The sequence below is a fragment of the Accipiter gentilis genome, chromosome 16 (genome assembly GCF_929443795.1).
Source record: "Accipiter gentilis chromosome 16, bAccGen1.1, whole genome shotgun sequence".
Lineage (NCBI taxonomy): Eukaryota > Metazoa > Chordata > Aves > Accipitriformes > Accipitridae > Astur > Astur gentilis.
In genome coordinates, this window is record NC_064895.1 from 21,193,862 (window position 1) to 21,214,312 (window position 20,451).

The 20,451-nt window shown below is 37.0% G+C and overlaps 1 protein-coding gene across 1 annotated transcript in view; it reads right to left on the reverse strand.

Moving 5' to 3' along the window:
* Positions 1-1,749: 1,749 nt before the first annotated feature.
* Positions 1,750-20,451, reverse strand: part of APOB (apolipoprotein B) — a 37,824-nt gene continuing 19,122 nt past the window's right edge. The window contains exons 22-29 of the mRNA XM_049818722.1: positions 19,692-19,867; positions 19,370-19,557; positions 18,960-19,105; positions 16,246-16,622; positions 7,732-15,312; positions 6,792-6,906; positions 5,767-5,950; positions 1,750-4,653 (exon numbers count right to left, since the gene is read on the reverse strand). Coding sequence (XP_049674679.1) covers positions 2,827-4,653; positions 5,767-5,950; positions 6,792-6,906; positions 7,732-15,312; positions 16,246-16,622; positions 18,960-19,105; positions 19,370-19,557; positions 19,692-19,867 — 10,594 coding nt within the window. The 3' untranslated portion in view covers positions 1,750-2,826. The remainder of the gene's footprint in view (positions 4,654-5,766; positions 5,951-6,791; positions 6,907-7,731; positions 15,313-16,245; positions 16,623-18,959; positions 19,106-19,369; positions 19,558-19,691; positions 19,868-20,451) is intronic.

Genomic DNA, 20,451 nt, shown 5'->3' on the forward strand with positions numbered 1-20,451 from the left:
ATTCCCTGTTATCTCCCACACAATTCAATTTAATGAAATATAATATTTCTTGTTATATAAACTAGACTGAAAAAGAGGCCAAAATAGAACCAATAATATTTCAAATTATTATATTGTAAACATTTCGTAAGTGGAATGAATTGCAGCATAATTTGAATAATTGTGGGTTTGTCTACATTTCTGTAACATATTATATGGAAAATAAGGCTAAAATTTGCTAGAACTTGAAAGAAAAATGAACCCAATAAACAAACAATAGGAAAAGTCATGGAAATCGAAGCTACACCTGGTTGTACGTGCTTGTGGGACGTACCTGTGCACACATGAAACAAACACAACCCCTTCCTGTGTCAAAACACTGCCAGAGTTTCAAAGGGGTGCTTGAGATGACCTCTATGCTGTGGGGATTTAACAACAGCTAAGTTCCAGCAAGATCTCATTTTTGAGCGCAGTATTCTGTTTCCAGGCCCTCCCAAAACCAACTGTGGGATGACTGCAAGATGGCTGTCACATCGATTACAGGATTGAGAGCTTTAATCCAATTGGCGGCAATGCTGCTATGAGACTTGGAAATCTCCTCTAGCCTCTAACCACAGTTTAGTGTGCAAACTATTGTGTTTGCTCTTGGGAAGCTTCACTCTTGCCAAAGACAGCCAGTATTTATGCTATTTGGCATATTTATTATTCAGTTAACCCATTCCTTATAAGTAAATCCTTTTTTAGAATTTATAACCCTCCCAAGAGCTATGGGTGATGGGCAGAAATAAATAGCCACGAGGGGGAAAACAAAAGAAAACAAAACTTTAAATCTCTCTTCTCCCATAACTTCTATAATTTCTTCTATTGTCCTTTGTTTCACAGGGCTATTTGTCATGATGAAGGCAAGCAAGAATCAGACAGTGTCTGAGAAATCTGGTTGTGCTTAAACATTTGTGAAATTCAGGGAAACAAGTTGTGCAATCTGACATCAAATAAAGATCAGATGACCTACAGGCTTCAGTTTCCTTGTGAATGAAGGTGAAAGGGCTCTGCAGCCAACATCTTTATTTACTGGGATACTCAGTAGGACACGTAAACGGGGATTTTTATACCTCTGGTTCCCCTGGGCAGGGTGACATATGCAGATTAGTTCTATTCAGAATGAAAACTCCTTATTTTACAGTTCACAGGGGATTACTCCATCCCTTTATCTGAGAATTATTGCTATATTTGTGATGGCTGAAAACCTCTAAAGAGAAAAAGGATTTACCTTACTTTCTAAGAGATGCCTACTCTGCTGACAGCTAGATAGATGTGTGCATACTACTGTGCTTGTCGGATTCTAATTTTGGGATTAATGTAGCTCATCTGATAAAAATCATTACTAGCAGACTTACTTGGGTAATAATATTATCTGGCAACAGCGACATCAAAGTTGCATAGCCCAACTTGCTCCGAGATCTGGCTAGATTGGTGTAGACCAGCTGTGGAGATGGGAGCGTTATTGCTGCATAAATTCAACACGGGCCCTGGACTCTCCCGTTTCCAGGACCTGAGCTAGCATTTTTATGTGGTGCTGCTCTGTGCTGTAGTATGTATCTGCTGCCACAAAACTTATTTGGGAATTTGTAAACTGGTGCTCCATTGCTTCATGTATGTAACCAGTCATACCATGGGATGAAACCAGACTCTCTGTTTTCCCATTAATGAACAAGCAACAGCCATATTACAGAGTGAACTGATTGTATCAAAACAGACATGTACACAAAATTTCTAGTGTTGTTTGTTAAAGAGTTTATTGTCAAAAAGGCAACATTTTTTCAGCCTGAGCATGCCTTTCTCTAGGACTATCTATATAGTATTCCAACAGCTGAAAATAAACCATAACAGGTCCACACATTTTCCACTCAAAGTAGTCCTATTTTGTGAGTGAATTCTTCAACATTATTTAAATTGCAAATTCATTTAAATGAGGTCTAGGCTTCAGCCTAGGAGACTGCAGGGAAAGCTTTTTGACTCCTATCATATACAGTGACGTCAGTGAAACTTTGACAGTTAACTAAACTCGTGATAAGTAAAAGTTAGACAATTTGATGTGAAAACAGAAATATCATGGGGAAACAGGTAAGAAAACCCTGTATTTCTGAATTGTAAATTAGCCAGAAGAAAGAAAACACATCTAAAATTCTTGGCATAGTTTTCTGAAAACTGATACAAGCATAGATTTATTTTTCTTAACAAAATATTGGTATTATTATCTACAGTTTTCCAGGAATCAGATTTCTATATATGTTTGTATTTTTATGTTCTTTTTCACTTTTTGATGTTATTTCCAGAATTAATTAGTTTTTTTCTTCATATTTTTGTACACGTTCTTTTTTTTTCTTTTTCTCCCAAACTTATCTACGAAGGTGTTTCTATGCTGGGAAATAGATGTGTTTCCAAGTCGTTCTTCAACTGGCTTATGAATGTGACCTTTATCTTAAACCCTGTTTATTCTATGTATTCCTTAGCTTTTGTGACTATTTACAATATGTATTGCACTTTATTGGCTTGATCCAACATACAGTGAAATCAAAGCAAAGACTTCCCATTGACCTTGACAATTGTTGGATTAAGCCCTATGGTCCAAGTAAAAGTAGCTGTAATGAATGACACAAAAATGTACTAAAGAACTCATTTATTGTCTTATTAAGCTTATTAAAATAACCTAGTGTAGATTATTCAGTTTTCACTTACAAATTCGGATTCAAACAGTATCTACCTGAAGCTCCAGTATGCTGATTGCTGTTATTTTTAAATACATTGTGATACAAACTTATTACTTCTCCTCTTCTGCATGTCCATTCAGGTCTTCATGCGCTGCTGTATATTTTCCATAATCTGCTGAAGACTCAGTTGTTCGGTGGCAAGTTGTTCATCAATGAACCTTTGCATTTCTTCCCATTTCCTGGAGCCTTGCTCAATGCCTTGCTGAATCAGTGTGCGTGTTAGTTCCACTTTTTTTCTGAGTGCCTCTCTGCTTTTTTGGGGCATTTGGTAAATGGACTGCCAGTCAAATGGCTTGGGCACATCTATTCTAAGCTCTCCTTGACGAACAGCGATGTACGGCTTTATGCTCTCAGCTGTTACTTGCTCAAACCAACGAAGAAGCTCTGAGATATATTGTAGGAATGCAGAGTAATTTTCTATAGTTAGATCAATTAACCTTTTGGCCTCACTGATTAGCTTTTCTTGGGAATGACTAAGCTGCCCATAGATCTCCTGGAGTTTTTCTTTGACTTGCTTGTTATGTTCATTGATTTTCCTCTTAGCAGCTGCAGACCAATATTGGATTTTTTCCTGAGCAGCAGATGAGAGCTCCATGACCTTCTGTTTTCCTTTTCCTTCAACATCAGTTATAAGGTCATAACATTCCTGGCTGTAGATTTCCACCAATTCTCTTACTTGGTCTGTGAGGCGTGTAACTGAGTCAGCAAGATCTCCAACATACTTGTTGTGCCAACTCACTAGTGTATCTATTAGATTCTTCAGCCATCCTAGTATCTTGTCTTCCACCTCATAGTATTTCACTGACCATCCAAGTGTAGTTGGATCAAAATATTCCTCCCGCAATGCCTTTACATAGAGGAGCAGCTGGCGCAGCTTTTCTGAAAGGTCCTGGAATGTCTTCTGGCTAAAATCTTTAAGCTGAGAAATGTATTTTTTAACATCTTCTGCCAAGGATCTCAGTTTCTGTGCATGGTCTGAAGCCATTGCATCTTTGTACAGCTGTTGCATTTGGACTTTGATGTCTTCAAAATTTTTGGATTGCAAGCTTCTAATCATTTCTTCCACCTTCTGAAAAACTTGTTGCACTACTTGTTTCAGTTGCTTAAGCCTTTCTGCAAAGTCAGCTTCCTGCAGAGTGGCAAATGTCTGCCTGATTTTTTCCTGCAAATGTTTCAGCATTTCTTTTATTTCATCAAGTACATTACGACCTCTAAGAATTGTTTCAGAAGCAGGAACTCTGACTTCCATCTCATTGATAGCTGCAATCAATGCATCAAAGTACTCCTGAAGTTTTGAAAGGCATAAATCAGCATTTTTTGCTACCTTCTCTGTGGTCATAAGGTATATTTCTTCACCGGTATACTTTTCGGAGACCCCAGGGACCTGGAATTTTGTGGTCTTCAGGAATTCAATGGCTGAGTCAATTAAGTGTTTTATTCTCTTGTGATACTCTTCTATTATGTCAATTGTAGCATCCAAAAGCTTTGCTTTTATTCTTTGATAGTCAAACTGTTCAGCTTGATCTGCTGCTTTTTGATACAGCTGTTTAGCTTTGACCTTCATCTCCTGATATTTGCCAGAGGCCTCATTGGCAGCTGTGCGAAGCTGAGCATCTATTTGATCTATCTGTTTAACAGCCAATGTGTATGCTTTGTCAGCATTATTCTGCATGATGTTCTTCACCTTTAAGGTGGCAGCACTGATTTCCAGTCCCATATGCTCCTTATGATACCGATTAACATACCTATAGACTGAATTTGTCATTTTAGGTACTTTTTCTTGCATACCCAACAGCAGGTCTTTGGCAGCATCTTCTTTCCAGTTGAATTTCATTTGAATTAGGTCAGGTTTCTTGAAGGATATCTCACTTTTTAATATGTCAATGTCCTTCTGAGGAGCAGACTGAAAATATAGAACAGGATAAGAAAAATGTAGCTTGTATATAAAACAAATCCAGTATTATTTATGAGTGTATTTCAACATTCTCATTTTGCATCTTTACTTTTATGATATAGTAGGACAAATACAGTACAATTTTTTGTCTACTCTTTGTTTTCTGTCATCTTAAAATGTTATTTTGGAAGAAACTATATTGTATCAAGCTACTTTGTGCCTCTTCAAACAGCAGGACCAGAACATAACTTAGTCTGGTGTTTTTTAAAATTTGACTGCAAATAAGATTTTTCCTTCCTTTGTATTAAATGCCTATCATGTCTCATAAAGCATGTGAATTACTTGGGAAAATGAGCCTTCTACTCATTCTTGAAATGATTTCAAATTATTTCAAAAACCATTTTCTTCATATGAAAATATTAGAGGATTTCATTTTGTAATCATTTAAATCGATGAGACAATTTAGAGAGTTACTCAGAGTAATCCAAGATCCTCAAATGAGAATCTATTTACATAAACAAGTTTTCCAGTTTTCAGTAGTTAATAGTGAATTATGAGTTACTTGTGATTTCTAAATTAGTATATAATTTTGGAAGGTAAGATTTTAAGTTTGAAATTCTTGTAGCATGCCAATAATAGCAGCGTGATTTGTTAGGAAATCTAGTAAGGTTTTTAATTCTCATAATGTATTCTGATATATTAATGGATTAAAAAAGACACTCTACAGATGGTCTGACTTCTTCCACTGTCCTGATTCCTATAATGGCCACTTTTGTAGTAATTATAAGTAGCCTGATGGGTATACATTAAACCTGATGGGTGGCTTATCTAAAACTGGCTTTGTATTTCTTCACTTTCAGTGGGTGCTGTCTTCTTGATCATAGGAGAGGGCAAAATTAACTGTGTGGAGGAGCTGAAACAGCCTCTTCACACAGATGCTACTTCTAGTATTGGAAAAGCCAGTGTAAGAAACAAAAACTTTAATGACTGATAATATAATTTTTCCTTGGACAAAGGGTGGTTAACTTATGTCTTAACATAAACATACACAAACTTTAAAAGGGAACCTTTCCTCTGACCCCACCCAACCTTTTTGCTTTTTATTGCTTATACCAAGCTTACCCGAGTTCGGTAGTAAACTTTTGCTGTGAAAATATCAGTGTCCATTTCAATGACATAGCCCAAGGTCCCAGCAGAGGGTGAAGATACTGAGCCAGATAAGCTCCTATCAGTCTCTTGATAACGCATATGAATGTCTGTAAAAGTTGGGCTGATGATGTCTAGTGATGCAGTGTTGTCCATGACTCTACAACAACAGTGAATACACAGCTATGAAGGAATGCACAAAGCACAAACCCAATGCAGTGTGTCTAAATACAATACCACCTGTTATTTTGTGTGTATATATATATATGTATGTAAACAATGCTTTTGTCATTTAAAGAAAATGTAGGGTTTTACTATCCACATTTCTTAGGATTTAGCCTAACACATTCAAAACTTCAGGTCACTCCACTTGTCCTGTTTTAGATAAAACTATATTGAGCTCTGTTGAGAATTCTCATTAACTTAGGGCAGCAAAACAAAACCTGTAGCTGTACCCCTGTCAGCTTTCTACAGACTTCTACACGCTGACTGCAATTTTTTCCATCAACACAAGTATAGGCAGTATTTTTTATCTGCATTTGTACTTGCCTTCACAGACTCTGTCCTTTGGATATATCAGCACAACACTTGCAGATCAAAACAGGCAGTTAGAAGGTCAGCTCTGTAATCCCTAGTACCGGTACTTGTAAATAGAAATTACTCTTTGATGGCTTGTGGTGACAGAGGGATCCAGTGAAAAAACCCAACAAACTATGTTGATGGTTGGATCTAGAACTGCTCTGGTTATAAAATACTGTGTTTATATCTCAGCAGTTTTCTGAAATGGGGCTGCTGAGAAAAGCTATTCTAGAAATGCTGAGAGGGAACAGCTTTCCAGCTATCTCGAGAGGGAAAAAGGCACAGCCAATAATTATGACAGAGTAGCTACATACGTTATTATTAATTACAGCAAAGCACTCAGGAGCATTAAAGATCAAAGCAACAATACATCATTGGCAATTTTGTCTATTATAAATTATATAATTAGAGCAAATCTTTACCTAATTCCCAGAACAGTAAGATCTTCCTTGTAGTTCGCACTCATGTCACGATGTGAAAAGCTGCCAGTTGTCTTCATAACAAACATGCCTTCTTCATATTTGTAGTTTGAAACAACTGTGAGAAAGATTTCACATGTGTGTATTTCCAGAAGTTACCAGCAAATAATACAAAATACATATCCAGTTGTATGTTAGATGGCCAGTTGTGGGGTGTTTCAGTAGTATGTAAAATTATGCATCGAGAAACTGAATGCCCATAATGCCCCAAATGGAAAGAAATTAAAATATTTGTTCAACTGGAGTATTTTAAAACTAAATTTTTCTCTATATTTAGAACAACCTGGATATAACATTTTGCATTTATGCAGATCATAAATGAGGATTCTAATTTCCTGAGAGTTTAAAATTTTATTCTGATGTATTTTTTTAGTATTGTTATAAAGCCTAGAACTCGATGCTATATGGGACTCTGGAGTTTTCTGAGCTGAAATAATTTTTTAAATCAAATACACTGAGTTCCTAAGGAAAAAGATAGGTATTTCTTTCTCTGAACTGAATCAGATAAAAAGTCAGCCTGCCTTCTCTCCTTTACATGTATTATTGTAAGGGGGGAATGTTAGGTTCACAATTTAAAGTAAGAAACTGCTATACAGAAAAGAGAACTTTTCAATTTTTTTCACAGTATGACATTAGTTATACATATATCTAGTCACATTAGTTATACGTATATCTAGTCATTAGCCTTCAGGGTGACTACCTGAGACTCTGATAATAATTTATGAAAAAAATGCTGCTGATGACAAAGTATAATCTAATGTCAATGCTAAATAGACAGCAACACCTTCATACACAAAGTCTTGAAAAAAAAAAAAAATCTGAAAAAAACCCAGTATACAATATTTTCCCCAAAATTGTGGCATACAGAATTTTAATGTCTTACCATTCAAGTCATATTCCAGGAACTGCAATGTTGAGCTGCAGGTAGAGTCAATGGACTGTTCGAAAGAGTCCTTTTTGTTTGTTAAGTCTGTTCTCCAGGTGACATTGTACAAAGGGGAAGCAACTTTGAAAGATCCAGTCAAGGCACCAAATGATGGGATGTAAATTCCAGCAGGCAAGGATATTTTGAGAGGGGGGATCTCAATTTTCTGTTCAGGAATTGTAATTGTAGGCAGATCAAAATCTGCAATCTTATTAGCTACTTCATCTAGATCTACATGGAAACTGCCAAGAGAAATACTCTTTGGAAGAGTGAATTGAGACACAGTTATTTGGTATTCAGGTACTGTCACCTCAAAATATGGTATTTTATATTCTTCTAATGTAATATAATCGGCTCCTACATCCACTTTGGGGAATCTTAGTTTTGGCAGTGTGGGTAAATTGACATCAAATGGCATTGTGTTTAATGTCTGTGGAATTTTTATGTTGCGCAAGTCAATGGTGTATGCTGGGACCTGGAGAGTCGTGAAAGGAACTGTGAACTCTGGAGTGCTGAGAACAGGGCTTGGAGCCTTTAGGTGTAACTCAGGAATACTGAAAGTGAAGCCATCGGTCAGCTTATTCACAGGTATGGGGAAAAAGTAACCATCATCACTCTTTGTGTACACGAGGGATGCTGAACCATTTAAGTACTGTTTTCTGTCAGTACTGGTAGTGACATCCAACTTCAAGATATCCCATAAGCTCTTCTCAGCAATGGGACACCGTATGTTTTTGAGGAAGTCCACGTATCCTTCCAAAGATCCAGAAATATCAAACTTTGCCTTTGATTTTTCATTTGATAACTGCATATCATGACTGAGAGATAATGACTGAATTTGGCCTTCACCCTTCCAGCCAACTTTCTGGTTTGCAGTACTGATTTTCACTATGATAACTTGATTAACTGAGGCTGTGTCCAGGAAGGAATTTGGCTGAGTGGCTTGAATCTGAAGATCTGCCGATATACGCCAAGGAGCCAGCTCTAAGGTTGCTTTGCATCTTTGAGCCCCCGTTGTTGTGAAAAGAGATATATATTGTGCATGGTTCTTCCCATTGTGCTCCCAGACTGCATAAACATGACGGGTAGATGCTTCAGCTGCAAGTATTTCTTTCAATTCACTGTTCCAGAGTCCATCTGCTTTGGAGTGGGCCTCAAGCTTGAGAGATAACCGAGCTCCATTAGCATTCAGATAGGTGTTTGCCTCATGGTCTAGACTTCCAGAAAATGCATTTCCAGTGTAAAATACTCCATCAATATCCCCATTTGTAGAAGTTTCTACTGATATGTAAGATGTAAGGCTCTCTAAAGCAAGTTTGTGAGCAATTCCTCCCTTAGCACTGGTGCCATATTTAGGAGTATTAAAATCATACATTAATTTTAGCCCTGAGGAAAGAGTGGGTTTAGACTTAGTATTTCCAGAAAGTTCTTGGGTGAAATTCATTTTTAAAACTGGTGTGTTGATTTCTGCATTTGTTGCCACTGAAGCTTCCATGTTCCTCTTTGTGAGACTAATAGTGCTGTCATGATTTCCTCCTAGAAATTTGTTATTACTCAGGGACAATGCTGTGGCCAGCTTCAACCCCCTTTTTCTTGTCAAACTTGTTGAACCATCCAGCTTAAATTGCAGTGCATCAATGACAGAAGAGGATAAGACACTGAGTTGCCCAGCAATATCTGACTGATTGAACAGCCCGGCATTTGCAGTTAAAGTGATCACACTGGATTTAAATGAGAAGTCATAAGTAATGTTTCCCATGGCAGGAATTAGGATGTGGTTTGACGGGCTGTTGATTCTGAATCTAGGAAGCTTTAGAGTGCGTAGATCCTGTGGGACATGAAGGACTGGAAGCTCCAGAGAAGGTAAGACTAGTGTGTAAGATGGTACTGAAAAGCCAATAAATGGGACTGTGAATCCTGTTGTGCTTATTTCTTTTGGGAGCATGTACCCAAAGGCTGGCATCTCAGCAGTAAAAGGAGAAACCTCAATATTCACAATTGGAATGGTATATCCTGGAATCCTGAAGGTCCGTGGTAGTTTGTTCAGTGATGTTTGTATTTTGTATTTGTCAAATTTTGTTTTCGCTTCATTATATGACTTTGTGAGAAAATCTAAAGCAGTGTTTCTTCCTCTCTCAAAATACTTGTTGAAGAAAATTATGTATTTATTAAGTGCTTCATGCACTGTTGCTAAAGGAAGTGGAATTACATGCATGTCTTTGTTTTTCTCATACTGAGCATTCAAATTTAAATCAAAGGATTGTCGTGTTGTCTTCAGTAAATCCTTCAGGCCTACCTGTTCCCACAGTGAATAATCTTTTAGCTGAGGAGTTTTGATTCCAGTGTAGGGAATCTGAAGTTGAGGAGTTGTTAGAGGAATATTTAGGAAGTCCAGGTTGGCATCTCCATTCATTTCAACATGAGCTTCAATTCTGTCATCATTGTTGCGAGCAGACATATTATGGGAATATCTGTACTGATTGAACCTGCCAGTAGCTTGCCAGCTGACCTGCTGAACAGAGGAACTGAGTGCAAAACCATAGTTATTCAGGAAGTCAATTTTGCCAGTCAGTCTCATTGGGAAACTGATTTTCACGTTTCCATCATTGTTTGTTAATAGATGAACTTCAAAAGGTTGTGCCAAGAAGGAAACCTCATTATTTACAGTTCCAGTAATCCGTCCATTGAGCCGAGCATTGTGAGAGCCTGTTAATTCTACTTTCATTCCTCCAAGCTGTCCTGTGCCTTTTACATTCAGAACACTACGTCCCACACGCTGTGACTCAATTTCAGACTGAATCTGAAGTGTTGCATAATTTAGGAAACCACATTCATATCTCATAGCTTGGTTGACTTTCAGGTACTTATCATTTATTCTGTTGTTGGCAGAAAATGTAATAATTGGGCCCTCCACCCTGAAAGTGGCATGTGAATCATGAGTGCCTTCATCGGAGAAATTAGGAGAAGCCCATTTCCAGTTTCCTTTACCAGTGGTGGTAAATGATACATGTCCTGCTTCTACCTCTGTTGTCATATTATTGACCAGATCAGCCTGGCTGGAGAAATCAGCTTGTGGAATATTCAGTCTGTGGGAATATGCCGTTCCACTCTGCATCCAAATTTTTCTTTGCAGCTTGACCATTAAATTATTCTGTAGTTCTATTGAATTTTTCGTTGTATGTAAGTTTGCTCGAGTTTCAGCTTCACCTTCTACCGAAGTCCCTAAAAATACCACTTCATTGGTGTGATCAACTTTAAGGAATCTGTGGTTGACCTTCATGGAATTTTTAAGGTTCAGCTGCTTCATCTCAGGGGCCAAGAGACGTGAATCTGCAATAACACTAAAAACTAGGAAGTCTAATTTGGATGTTGTTTGAGCTGAAAGGGAGGTCACAAATTCTGGACTGTTTGCAGATGTTGTAGTATTATGAACCTCAGCTTGTGTGGACAGTGTAAAGAATGGAGAGGTGACTCTGAAAGCTCCAGACAATTTGCCAAATGTAGGGACAGTCACGGTATGTGGGATATGTGGAAGCTGGAACTCTGGTATCTTCATGTTAGGAATCTGGAGCTCATTTAGATTTAGCTTTGGAACCAATAATTCTGGTATTTGAAACTGAGGCATTTGTATTTCTGGGAAAGAAATGTCAGAAAAAGGCATATCTCTCATCTTCAGATCTTTAAAATACAAATCAATTGCTGGGAACTGAAATTCAGCAGACATGAGTTTGTCTATCATTCTCACAATCTGAAGTTTAATCTCATTCAAGTCAATTGTATAGGAAGGAACTTTAAAGGTATTTAGAACTGTAAATTCTGGGGTAGTAAATTTCATTGGGATTTTCATGTCTTTTAGTCTCTTAATATTTATCTCGTAGGAAGGGATATGCAGATCAGTCAGTGGAACAATGAAGTCTAGTGTTCGAAATGTTGCTTCCCGAAGACTTCGGAGACTAACCTCAAAGGCGGGTACAGTGACTATAACAGTACTGATTTCAGGGACTTGAAATCCTGTTTCAACAAACTGGTTTAAATTTTCAGCCCAATTTTTTAGATCATACTCTTCAGCCAAAGCAAGGATTTTCTTAAAAGCTGTGTTCCACTGGTCAGAAATGTATGTGACAACAGAATTGTAGAACTGGCTTATCTTCTGAAGATACCACTGGAATTCTTGAGAAATATCCATTTCAGAAATCCTCTCTCGCAGGTCTTCCAGATGTTCATTTACCTTGGCTTTCAGATTAGCAAATGTTGTTGAGTTTATGAGCTCCTTGAACCAATTAATTATTGCAGCAAGCTTGGTGTCCCTTATTTGTTCCATACATTTTGAAATCACAGCTCTAAAATCTCTCACATACTGTTTCAGTGCTTCTGCTTTCTGTGGAAGTTCTAGATTTCTGAGTTCCTCATTTATTTTCTGGGTCACTTCTCGGATTTTGTTATTTGTGTCATCAACAAACTGGTTATAGTCAAAAGACTTGAGCTTTTTAATAACCATGTCAAGGAACTTGTTGACTTCCTTAATCATCATTCCGTAATCAAAGGTTTGCACTTTCTTGACAGCATCATCAGTAAAAGCAACAACTTTATCAAAGCATGACTTCACATCAATACTTTTCAGGTAGATGGCCAGTTTCTGGATAGTTTCTTTTATTCTGTATTGGTTAAGCAGTTCTATCATTCTGTCCATTAAAAAATATACTTGCTTATCAATTTCATATTTTACAATCAGTTTGTGCATATGACCTCGGAAAGTGCTGATCTTCTCAGACACTTCATACTCCTCCATCCAATTTAGAATAAAGTCTTTGATTTGTTCAAGAACTTCATTAATTTTTTCAATTGGTAATGAATGCTTCAATTTTTCTAAAACTTCTTTTGCATCAAACATTTTAATCTGCTGTTTCAAATTTTCTGCAATGCGTCTGACATCGATATTCTGAATCTGAATCTTGAGTTGTTCTAGGGTTTCCTGTATCCTAGCTGTAACCCTGTACTCATCATCTACATTTTTAATCCAAGCCAAAGTGCTGCTTCCAATTTTGCTAGGATAATACTGCTGAAAAAAAATTTGTAATTTTTGAATAGTGTCAACTACAGTCGTTCTTATCTTGTATTTGTTATCTAGAGCTGTCATTGTTTCAACTATTTGGTCAAGAAGCTGTGCAATAAGTGCTTTAAAGTCATACTGTTCATAATGATCTTTGATGTATTGCTCAATTTGTATCAGATAGACCTGCAGCTTAGACAGTATTTCTTGAAGATTATCCATGTATCTTTCCAGCATAATTTGGAGATCATCAGATGTTATTCTGTAGTCCTTTGTGAAAGCAATCAAATTATTTTTCATGCTGCTAACTCTGCCTTTCATATCTAATTTGTCGATGTAATCATTAATGTGCTGTGGCAGTTTATCCAAAGTTGCCTTGTATTTTCTCATATGTTGTTCTATGTTAATGTTCTTCAGGTAACTTTGTATAGCCTGCAGTGTGGATAGAACGGTGCCTCTGATTTGTTCAAAGTAAACTGGCAAATGTTCCAAGAATGGTAGGTTAATAACATGCATATCTTTGTTTTTGTCATACTTCACAGAGCCAGAGATGCTGAATTCTTGAGGCTCTGACACACTGCCCCTGAGGTCCAATACATCAATTAGATTAACTTTGTCAGATGTGAATGGTAGTATGACTGATGTATCCATTACAGAGAGATCTGCTAAAGCTCTTCCACTAAGTTCCACACCAGTCTTTTCTGCATCATTGTAAGCACTGAGATCTTGTGAATATACATTATTGTTTAGCTGACTTTTCAATTTCCAAGCACTTGACTGCTCTGATGGAGTAAAAAGCATATGAACTTTGTTATCAAGCAGGGTGGTGTATCTTCCTCTAGATTTCAAGTTATGACTGGTAGATCCTCTGTAATCATGGGACAAAGTGAAAGCAAGAGGCTCTGCTTTAAACAAGAATTTGCTGTAAAGGTCTCCTGTGTGTTCACCCATAGCAATCAGCTTTCCATTACCATTGGTATGTATGTCAGCACTGATAGCAAATGGGACCATAGTGGAACGCACAGCATTGCTGAAACGGAGAGATTTGGAATCACAGTTTGTGTTCACAGTAATTGAGGAAGCAAGTCCTGCCACATTCAGATTAACTCTGTGACTCACTGCTGTGCCTTGAACATTTGCGACTGTATCTGTTTTAAAGTTTGCAGCTAGATCAGCATATGTAATGGTGTAGGTATGCCTTATTTCATCTGCTCCATAGGCTCCTCTGACATTGCCACCCAAGTTCAGCTTCAGAGGCTCAAAAAGCAGTTCTGCTTTGTTGGAAACTTCTGTTTTAGTGTATTTAACATTATTGCTCAGTTTAGCTGTAAGTGAGCTAGGCTGCAGTTGTAGGTCAAAAACATGCTTGTGGAACTTGTCAAAGCTGAAGCTGTTGTCTAACTTTGAAGCAAATGTTAAGGATAAGCCAGGAATATTCAAGTCATTTGTGTACTCCAACTTAATCTCTTTGAACGATCCTTGCAAATTATTGGAAAACTTGAGTCCTTCTCTATTAACTCTGAAGTTTAAAACATGTTTGTTGTCCATACCCAGAAATGTACTCTGATATTCACTTCCCAGTGTTACTTCCATTAGGCTCACTCTTCCACCTAGATTGAATTTTGCATTGTTTTTACCATAGCGCCCAGAAGAGGATAGTGACATGGAGCCTCCAGCAGTATCAAGTTTGGCATTCATTTCACTCTGCATTGTCAGTGGACTAAACTGCACATTTGTAGTTGCGCTGCTAGCTAGACCGTACTGATTTACATTGAGTGATGACTTATGTGCAGCTCGATTCCTTTGATCAGTCATAGATATATCAGTGTTGAAAACAAGATCCTGGGAATTGAGAGAACCTGCAAACAAGGCATAACACTGGGTTTGCTTGTAAGTGGCTTGGTACTCAGATCGAAGTGCTGCCATCTTCTTTGACAAAATTAATTCAAGCTTATTGACACCTGCAATATGTCGATACCTCCCATTTGTTTCAGATGTCATTTTCAGCTGGCTGTTTTCATACTTCAGTGAAGCGGTGTTCTTTAATAGTCCGCTTTGTACATCAGAAACTGAAGTGATGGAAAATAAATCATCAGTGTATCTGCCAGATATCTGATTGGTAGCCTGAAGGTAAGAAGAATCCAACTTCAGATTTGATTTTCCTTCTAAAACCCGTCTCTTTTCATTGTATGAGCTTGATAGAGTGTAAATACTTCTTGCAAAGACAGAAGCCACTTCCAGCTGCCCTTCCATCTTGACGTTATTGATTTTCACGTTATTTGTCCTTTCAGAAACAATATCACCAGAAAACGAAAGCTGAGGACCCAGAGTACTGGATGCCATAAGTGATATGGTGTAGTTTGCAACTGGACTAGGTTCATAACTCTTTGTCCTGGCCAACTTAAAAACTGATGTTAAAAGTCTGTGCTTCAGGTGATTTTCATATGCACAGGTGAATCCATTTCTGTTATATGATGCTTCTCCAGAACCTGAAATAGGAAAAAGGAGACAAAAGATACTGGTGTAATTTATACCTTTTTGTCTTTAAGACTTTGCCGGATGCCACTAAGCTTTTATGTTACTGCTTGAATTGCAATTACTGTTATTATAACATTTTGCTTTAAAGGACAAAATGTTTTGGTAAATCCTGAATATTTCTGTAAAAATTGTTATTATTTTGATATTTCAGGCTAAAGTTTTGCACTATGAATAAATTAAACCTCTACACTACTCTACTAAATATGATTGTGTGAAACAACATGAAGTTATGTCATTATTTAAACTTAAATTAAGACGATGGACTCTCAAGAATAACCCATATTTAACTTTCCTGGTTTTTAATGTTTTCTTTATCATGCTTCATTTATAGTGGTGAATTTATTAAAGACTGAAGTTAGCTTGTCCTTTTGCAATTTGGGAACTCAAACTGCAATTTTAGAGGAACTAACTCAAAAATACCTGTCTTAAGACCTATCCAGTCTGAGTCTGAGATAACTGCGATGTAGTTATGGCAGTATATGGACATATATAAATGATAAAAAAAATACATCTATCTATATATAAAAATAGAGCAAGAAATAAACTGTGGGCATACCTACATGTACACCTGCACACCTGATTTTGAAAACACTTGACTTGTCAGATACACAAGTATTTGTAGGATCATGCCTTCAGTTTTGAAGGACTTTTTCTTCAGTAGGTAATATCTAGAACAATATGGACCTTAAGAGTCTTTATTGAATTAAACTGACTTCACCTTTAGTGCTTGAATAAACAGACTCACATAATATCTTTAAAAACAAAGAGAAAGTGATTTGCTTTAAATAAGCAACAGGAAAATAAATGTGCTGTACCTAATACATGGAAAATAAAGTCATTAAAATAGTTTTGCCAACAATGCAGTATTTAGCACACATTCTTACCTTTCACACTGTAGGAAAGTAGCTCGAAAACTGAATCAGCATTTGTGGTGTAAGTAGTTCTTATGCCGGATGCTTTCTCTGTGGTGGTATTAGCCAAAGTGTACTCTGCTGTCCAGTTGTAATAGTTGCTGTACACATTAGCAGAGACCTCTAAAGTGCCAAATAAAGGCACACGAAGAGGATAGGACTCTGGAACAGTAAATGTCGGGATTCTGTATTCCTGAGATGGCACACTTATTCCCATTGACTCCATTACCAGAGGAGGTGTTTTAACCGTCTGTGGCACTCTTATGTCATGGGATGATCTTCCACCAAATGGCAGCCGGATATTAATTAGAAAACTGTTTTTATTTAAAATGTATCTGATACGGCCTTCACTAGAAAATAAAAGTGATTCTATTAGAAACTGCAAGTCCATGAAGCGTATACAGAAATTTCCATGACTTCTACTATTCCCATGATACTGAGCTTACTTATATGCTTATATCAATGTCCTGACTTTAGGTTTAGAGATAAATGTAATGATCATCTATTACTATCAGCATCTTTTAAGCGCTCATCTATCAGAATTTACTGAAAGCACTTTCAGTATCAGTGAATTCTGTCAATGTTTTTTTCCCCTTATTTCATAATCAGGGAGACTCATAGGTCAAGTAGTGCCGAAACACATTCTTTCTGTAAGACCTTGCATTAGAATCCAAAGGTTCCTGATTCTTTGTTCAGAGCTTAACTAACTTTAGCTCACAGGTGGCAAGTGTCATTCAAGGGGATAAATACACAACTGTTATGAATCTTGCATTTAATTTTCTACTCTGAGAATCCAAATCTGCTTTATGAACATTAATGAAAAGATGTACTGGCATGAAAATGATCCTCAAAATGAAGGAATTTGAATGAAAATAGCTGACATATAGGAAAAAAAGTCCTCCAAAACCACTGCTACACTTGTGCAATGTGGCATGCTAAGTACCAGAAAAAGGCAATTATGTTCTTAAAAAAAGTGATGTATTCTTACAGAAATGCATGAAAAGTCTTATTAGCATTAGAAGTTGTAAGAACCTAAATTATAAAGAATTTATCTTTCTGATGATAAGCGTTTCAGAAGTTTCATCCAAATATTCAGCATTTATTTTATTCTGAATGAAAATAAATAAAAATCTAACCATTTGACCAGGACCTAGGACTGGAAAAAATGGATCGTCAGCTGAAAAGCTTGTGGGGAAAAAGTGTAATTACGAAAAAGCAAAACAGGAGGAAACTCGGCCTTAATTTGTACATGAACAATAAGCTGGCAAAGATGTTTTTCTTTGCCTAACTGGTCTTTTATATTACAAAATCTTCTTTTTTTACACTTAGAGCTACATCCTAAGATGAAAATTAAGGAAACATTTTTGAAGTTTGTTCCTTTATATCAAATGCTTAAAAAAGCAACATCACAGAGCAGAAGTTCCTATTATTATTATTGTAATGTGCACTGCTGATAAGAAAATGGGAGAAAAAGCAGTTTTTTCCTTGCTTCTACTTAGCTTAGGAACACAATAGAAGTAATAGAGATGTGTGTCGTTAACATAGTTTCATGTTACCACAGTGAAAGATAGTACATGGAAAAACAATGCTAAGAGAGACAAAATGCAAGACTGTTCTCCATCTGTTTTTGTAATCCAATCTTACACTAGATTCTGTTGTCCTTTACATTCATTTCAGCCACCAATATTTCCCTAGGTTATAGGAAAACTATACAGACATGTTTCTATTTATCACTGTGGTAGCTGTGGGTGTGTTCTGAAGATACTACCAAGCAACAAGTTCCTTGAATTCTTATGCATAGGCAGAGCAGCAATGTGATATGAACACTAAATGGCAAGAACCGTATGTGCTAGGAACTGTAAGGAGAGCAAATCCTAGCAGGTGCACAGGCATTTTAAAGTCTAGATACACTCTGGCTGACTTACAGTCTAATTTCCTAGAAACAGAAGAAATATACTATTCATCTCCCTTCTAGTCTCTCTTTGTTTGTCAAACCCTACTTTTTAGAAATTTTTAACACATTGGATGATTTCTATCAAATTTGACAGAAGGGTAAATGCCTTGAGGGTAATTACATTCATGAAAATTCTGTTCCCTATTAGGTGGAGGAGATAGGCCCAAACTCGTGCAAGCATCCAGTCCATATGTGTGCAACCATGGCATGTGTTGCCTCTGAGCAAGTGACAGACGGAGTCAGACATGGGAAGAGGTCAGGGTACTATATTGGTGGAGGTCAACCAGTATGTGTAGGGGAATGGGAAGAACTGTCTGATAAGACTGCACAGAAAAAAGTAGAGATATTAGGGTTGTGGCCAAAGACAAAGGGTCTGTAAGGATGCAGGACACAAATCTATGGGAAACTTGCTTCATTAGTTCTGTGGCTTAAATATTGTTGAACGCTGTATTTTTGTTCAGTTCTCGTACTATATAACAGAATCCTTCAGGATATATTCATATACTGCAGGAGTGACTGCTGTAAAGTCCAATCTGTATTAAAGATGTGCATCATTTCCTCCATATAATTTCATCTCTCTGGTCTTAAAACTTTGTTACAATTCCAATTTTATGCTAATGCTTACAGCAATTCCACACTGTTGTATAAAACAAAGTAAAATAAAATAGCACAAAAATATGAACAAATATCTATTTTCAGTTTCCTGTGTAACTATCCTAATTTATCTCCCTACCTTTTCAGGAAAAGTTCTTCAGGAATGGTAATAACAGGCAGGTTAATTTTCTGAATGTTCAGTTCCTGCAGTCCACTTAGTTTGTCTTGCAGAGTCTGGGCATAGGGGACACCTTTTGATGCCTTTTGCAGCCAGGTGTTGGTTGCCTGCAATGAGGAGACAAGTTTTTCAAAGTAAATAACAAGTTTTAGGACTTCCCAGTAAGTTATCTGAAAGCCATTGTAACTATCCATATACTGAGTCCTAGGCATCTGATAAAGTGACTGATTCGATTAAGTTGGAAATGTACATCTTATTCAATCTGATGAGTGCTTTTACAGGTAGTTCCCATTTTGGCTTCCATGGGGGAGGCAAGAATTCACCAGGGCTATGTGGTCAATCTGTAATATCTACTGCAGAATGAAACATACCACGATAAATTGTGACACAATATGTCGCAGTGTCATATCTGTATGAGCCACTTTCCGATCCAGGAGTTCGTTGGCATGCTTCTCTAAAGTTTTTGGGTAATCTGAAAAGTCCACTGGGAAGCCAGAAGACATTTTTTTCACAGCAGCACTGGCACCTGAATTCCACTCTACCTCAACTTTCTCAGAATCTGAAAATCATGAATTTAAAAGAAAAGGGTAAAATTAGTAATATTCTTATTCTATTTAGGGATATACCATAAACTAATGTAACAAGATGTTTAAATTTTTAGGTTGTACACGTGGATCATGTTTTTGCCCCTACCATATCTGAGAAGAACTCTTTCTGAAATTGAGTTTCCGTGAGTTGTTGCAGCTGAGCTCATCTGAAGATATCCTTTGGTTGGTGAATAATTAACCAATGCTTCAGTTCTAAGTTCGGTTTGCAGGCGAGGAATAGAAATAGTGCCTCTTAACATTGCCTCTTCCATTCCAGCATATCTGTGAAAGCAAAAAGTAAATGTGAATAAAAAAACATTTCACTTTACTTTTTCACTTATGTTTCAGGAGCGATTTCAGCATTTAAAACTATCATAAAGGCATAATAGGTGTTATAAAAAATAGATTGAATCAAACTTGTAAACGCTGTTCCAATTCAGTGAATGTTTTCTGCTTCTGCTAGTTACTTTGGGAAATCTATGGTAAGTTATTACAATACTACTACGCAAATAGACACAATAATAATTCCGTATTAATTTCATAATACTGAAATGGATGGAAATATGTACCTGTCTTGATAAAGTACCTGAACCAAATTCTGAACTCCTTATTCAAGCTGAATTCTCTACTACGGATACAGACTGTGGCCATGAATCACATAGAGAAAAACCACTTGACAAAATATATTATGCCACTGGGCTTCATTTTCCTTTATTCACATTTATTTTATATCTCTGTAACTTTGTTGACTTGAGCAAACTTCTAATATTATGTTAGTGCAAATGAAAGGGAATTGAGGTCCCTGACATCTGTCCAAAGCTCCCACTGATATCAGAGGCAATTCTGCATGAACAGCAAAGACAAAG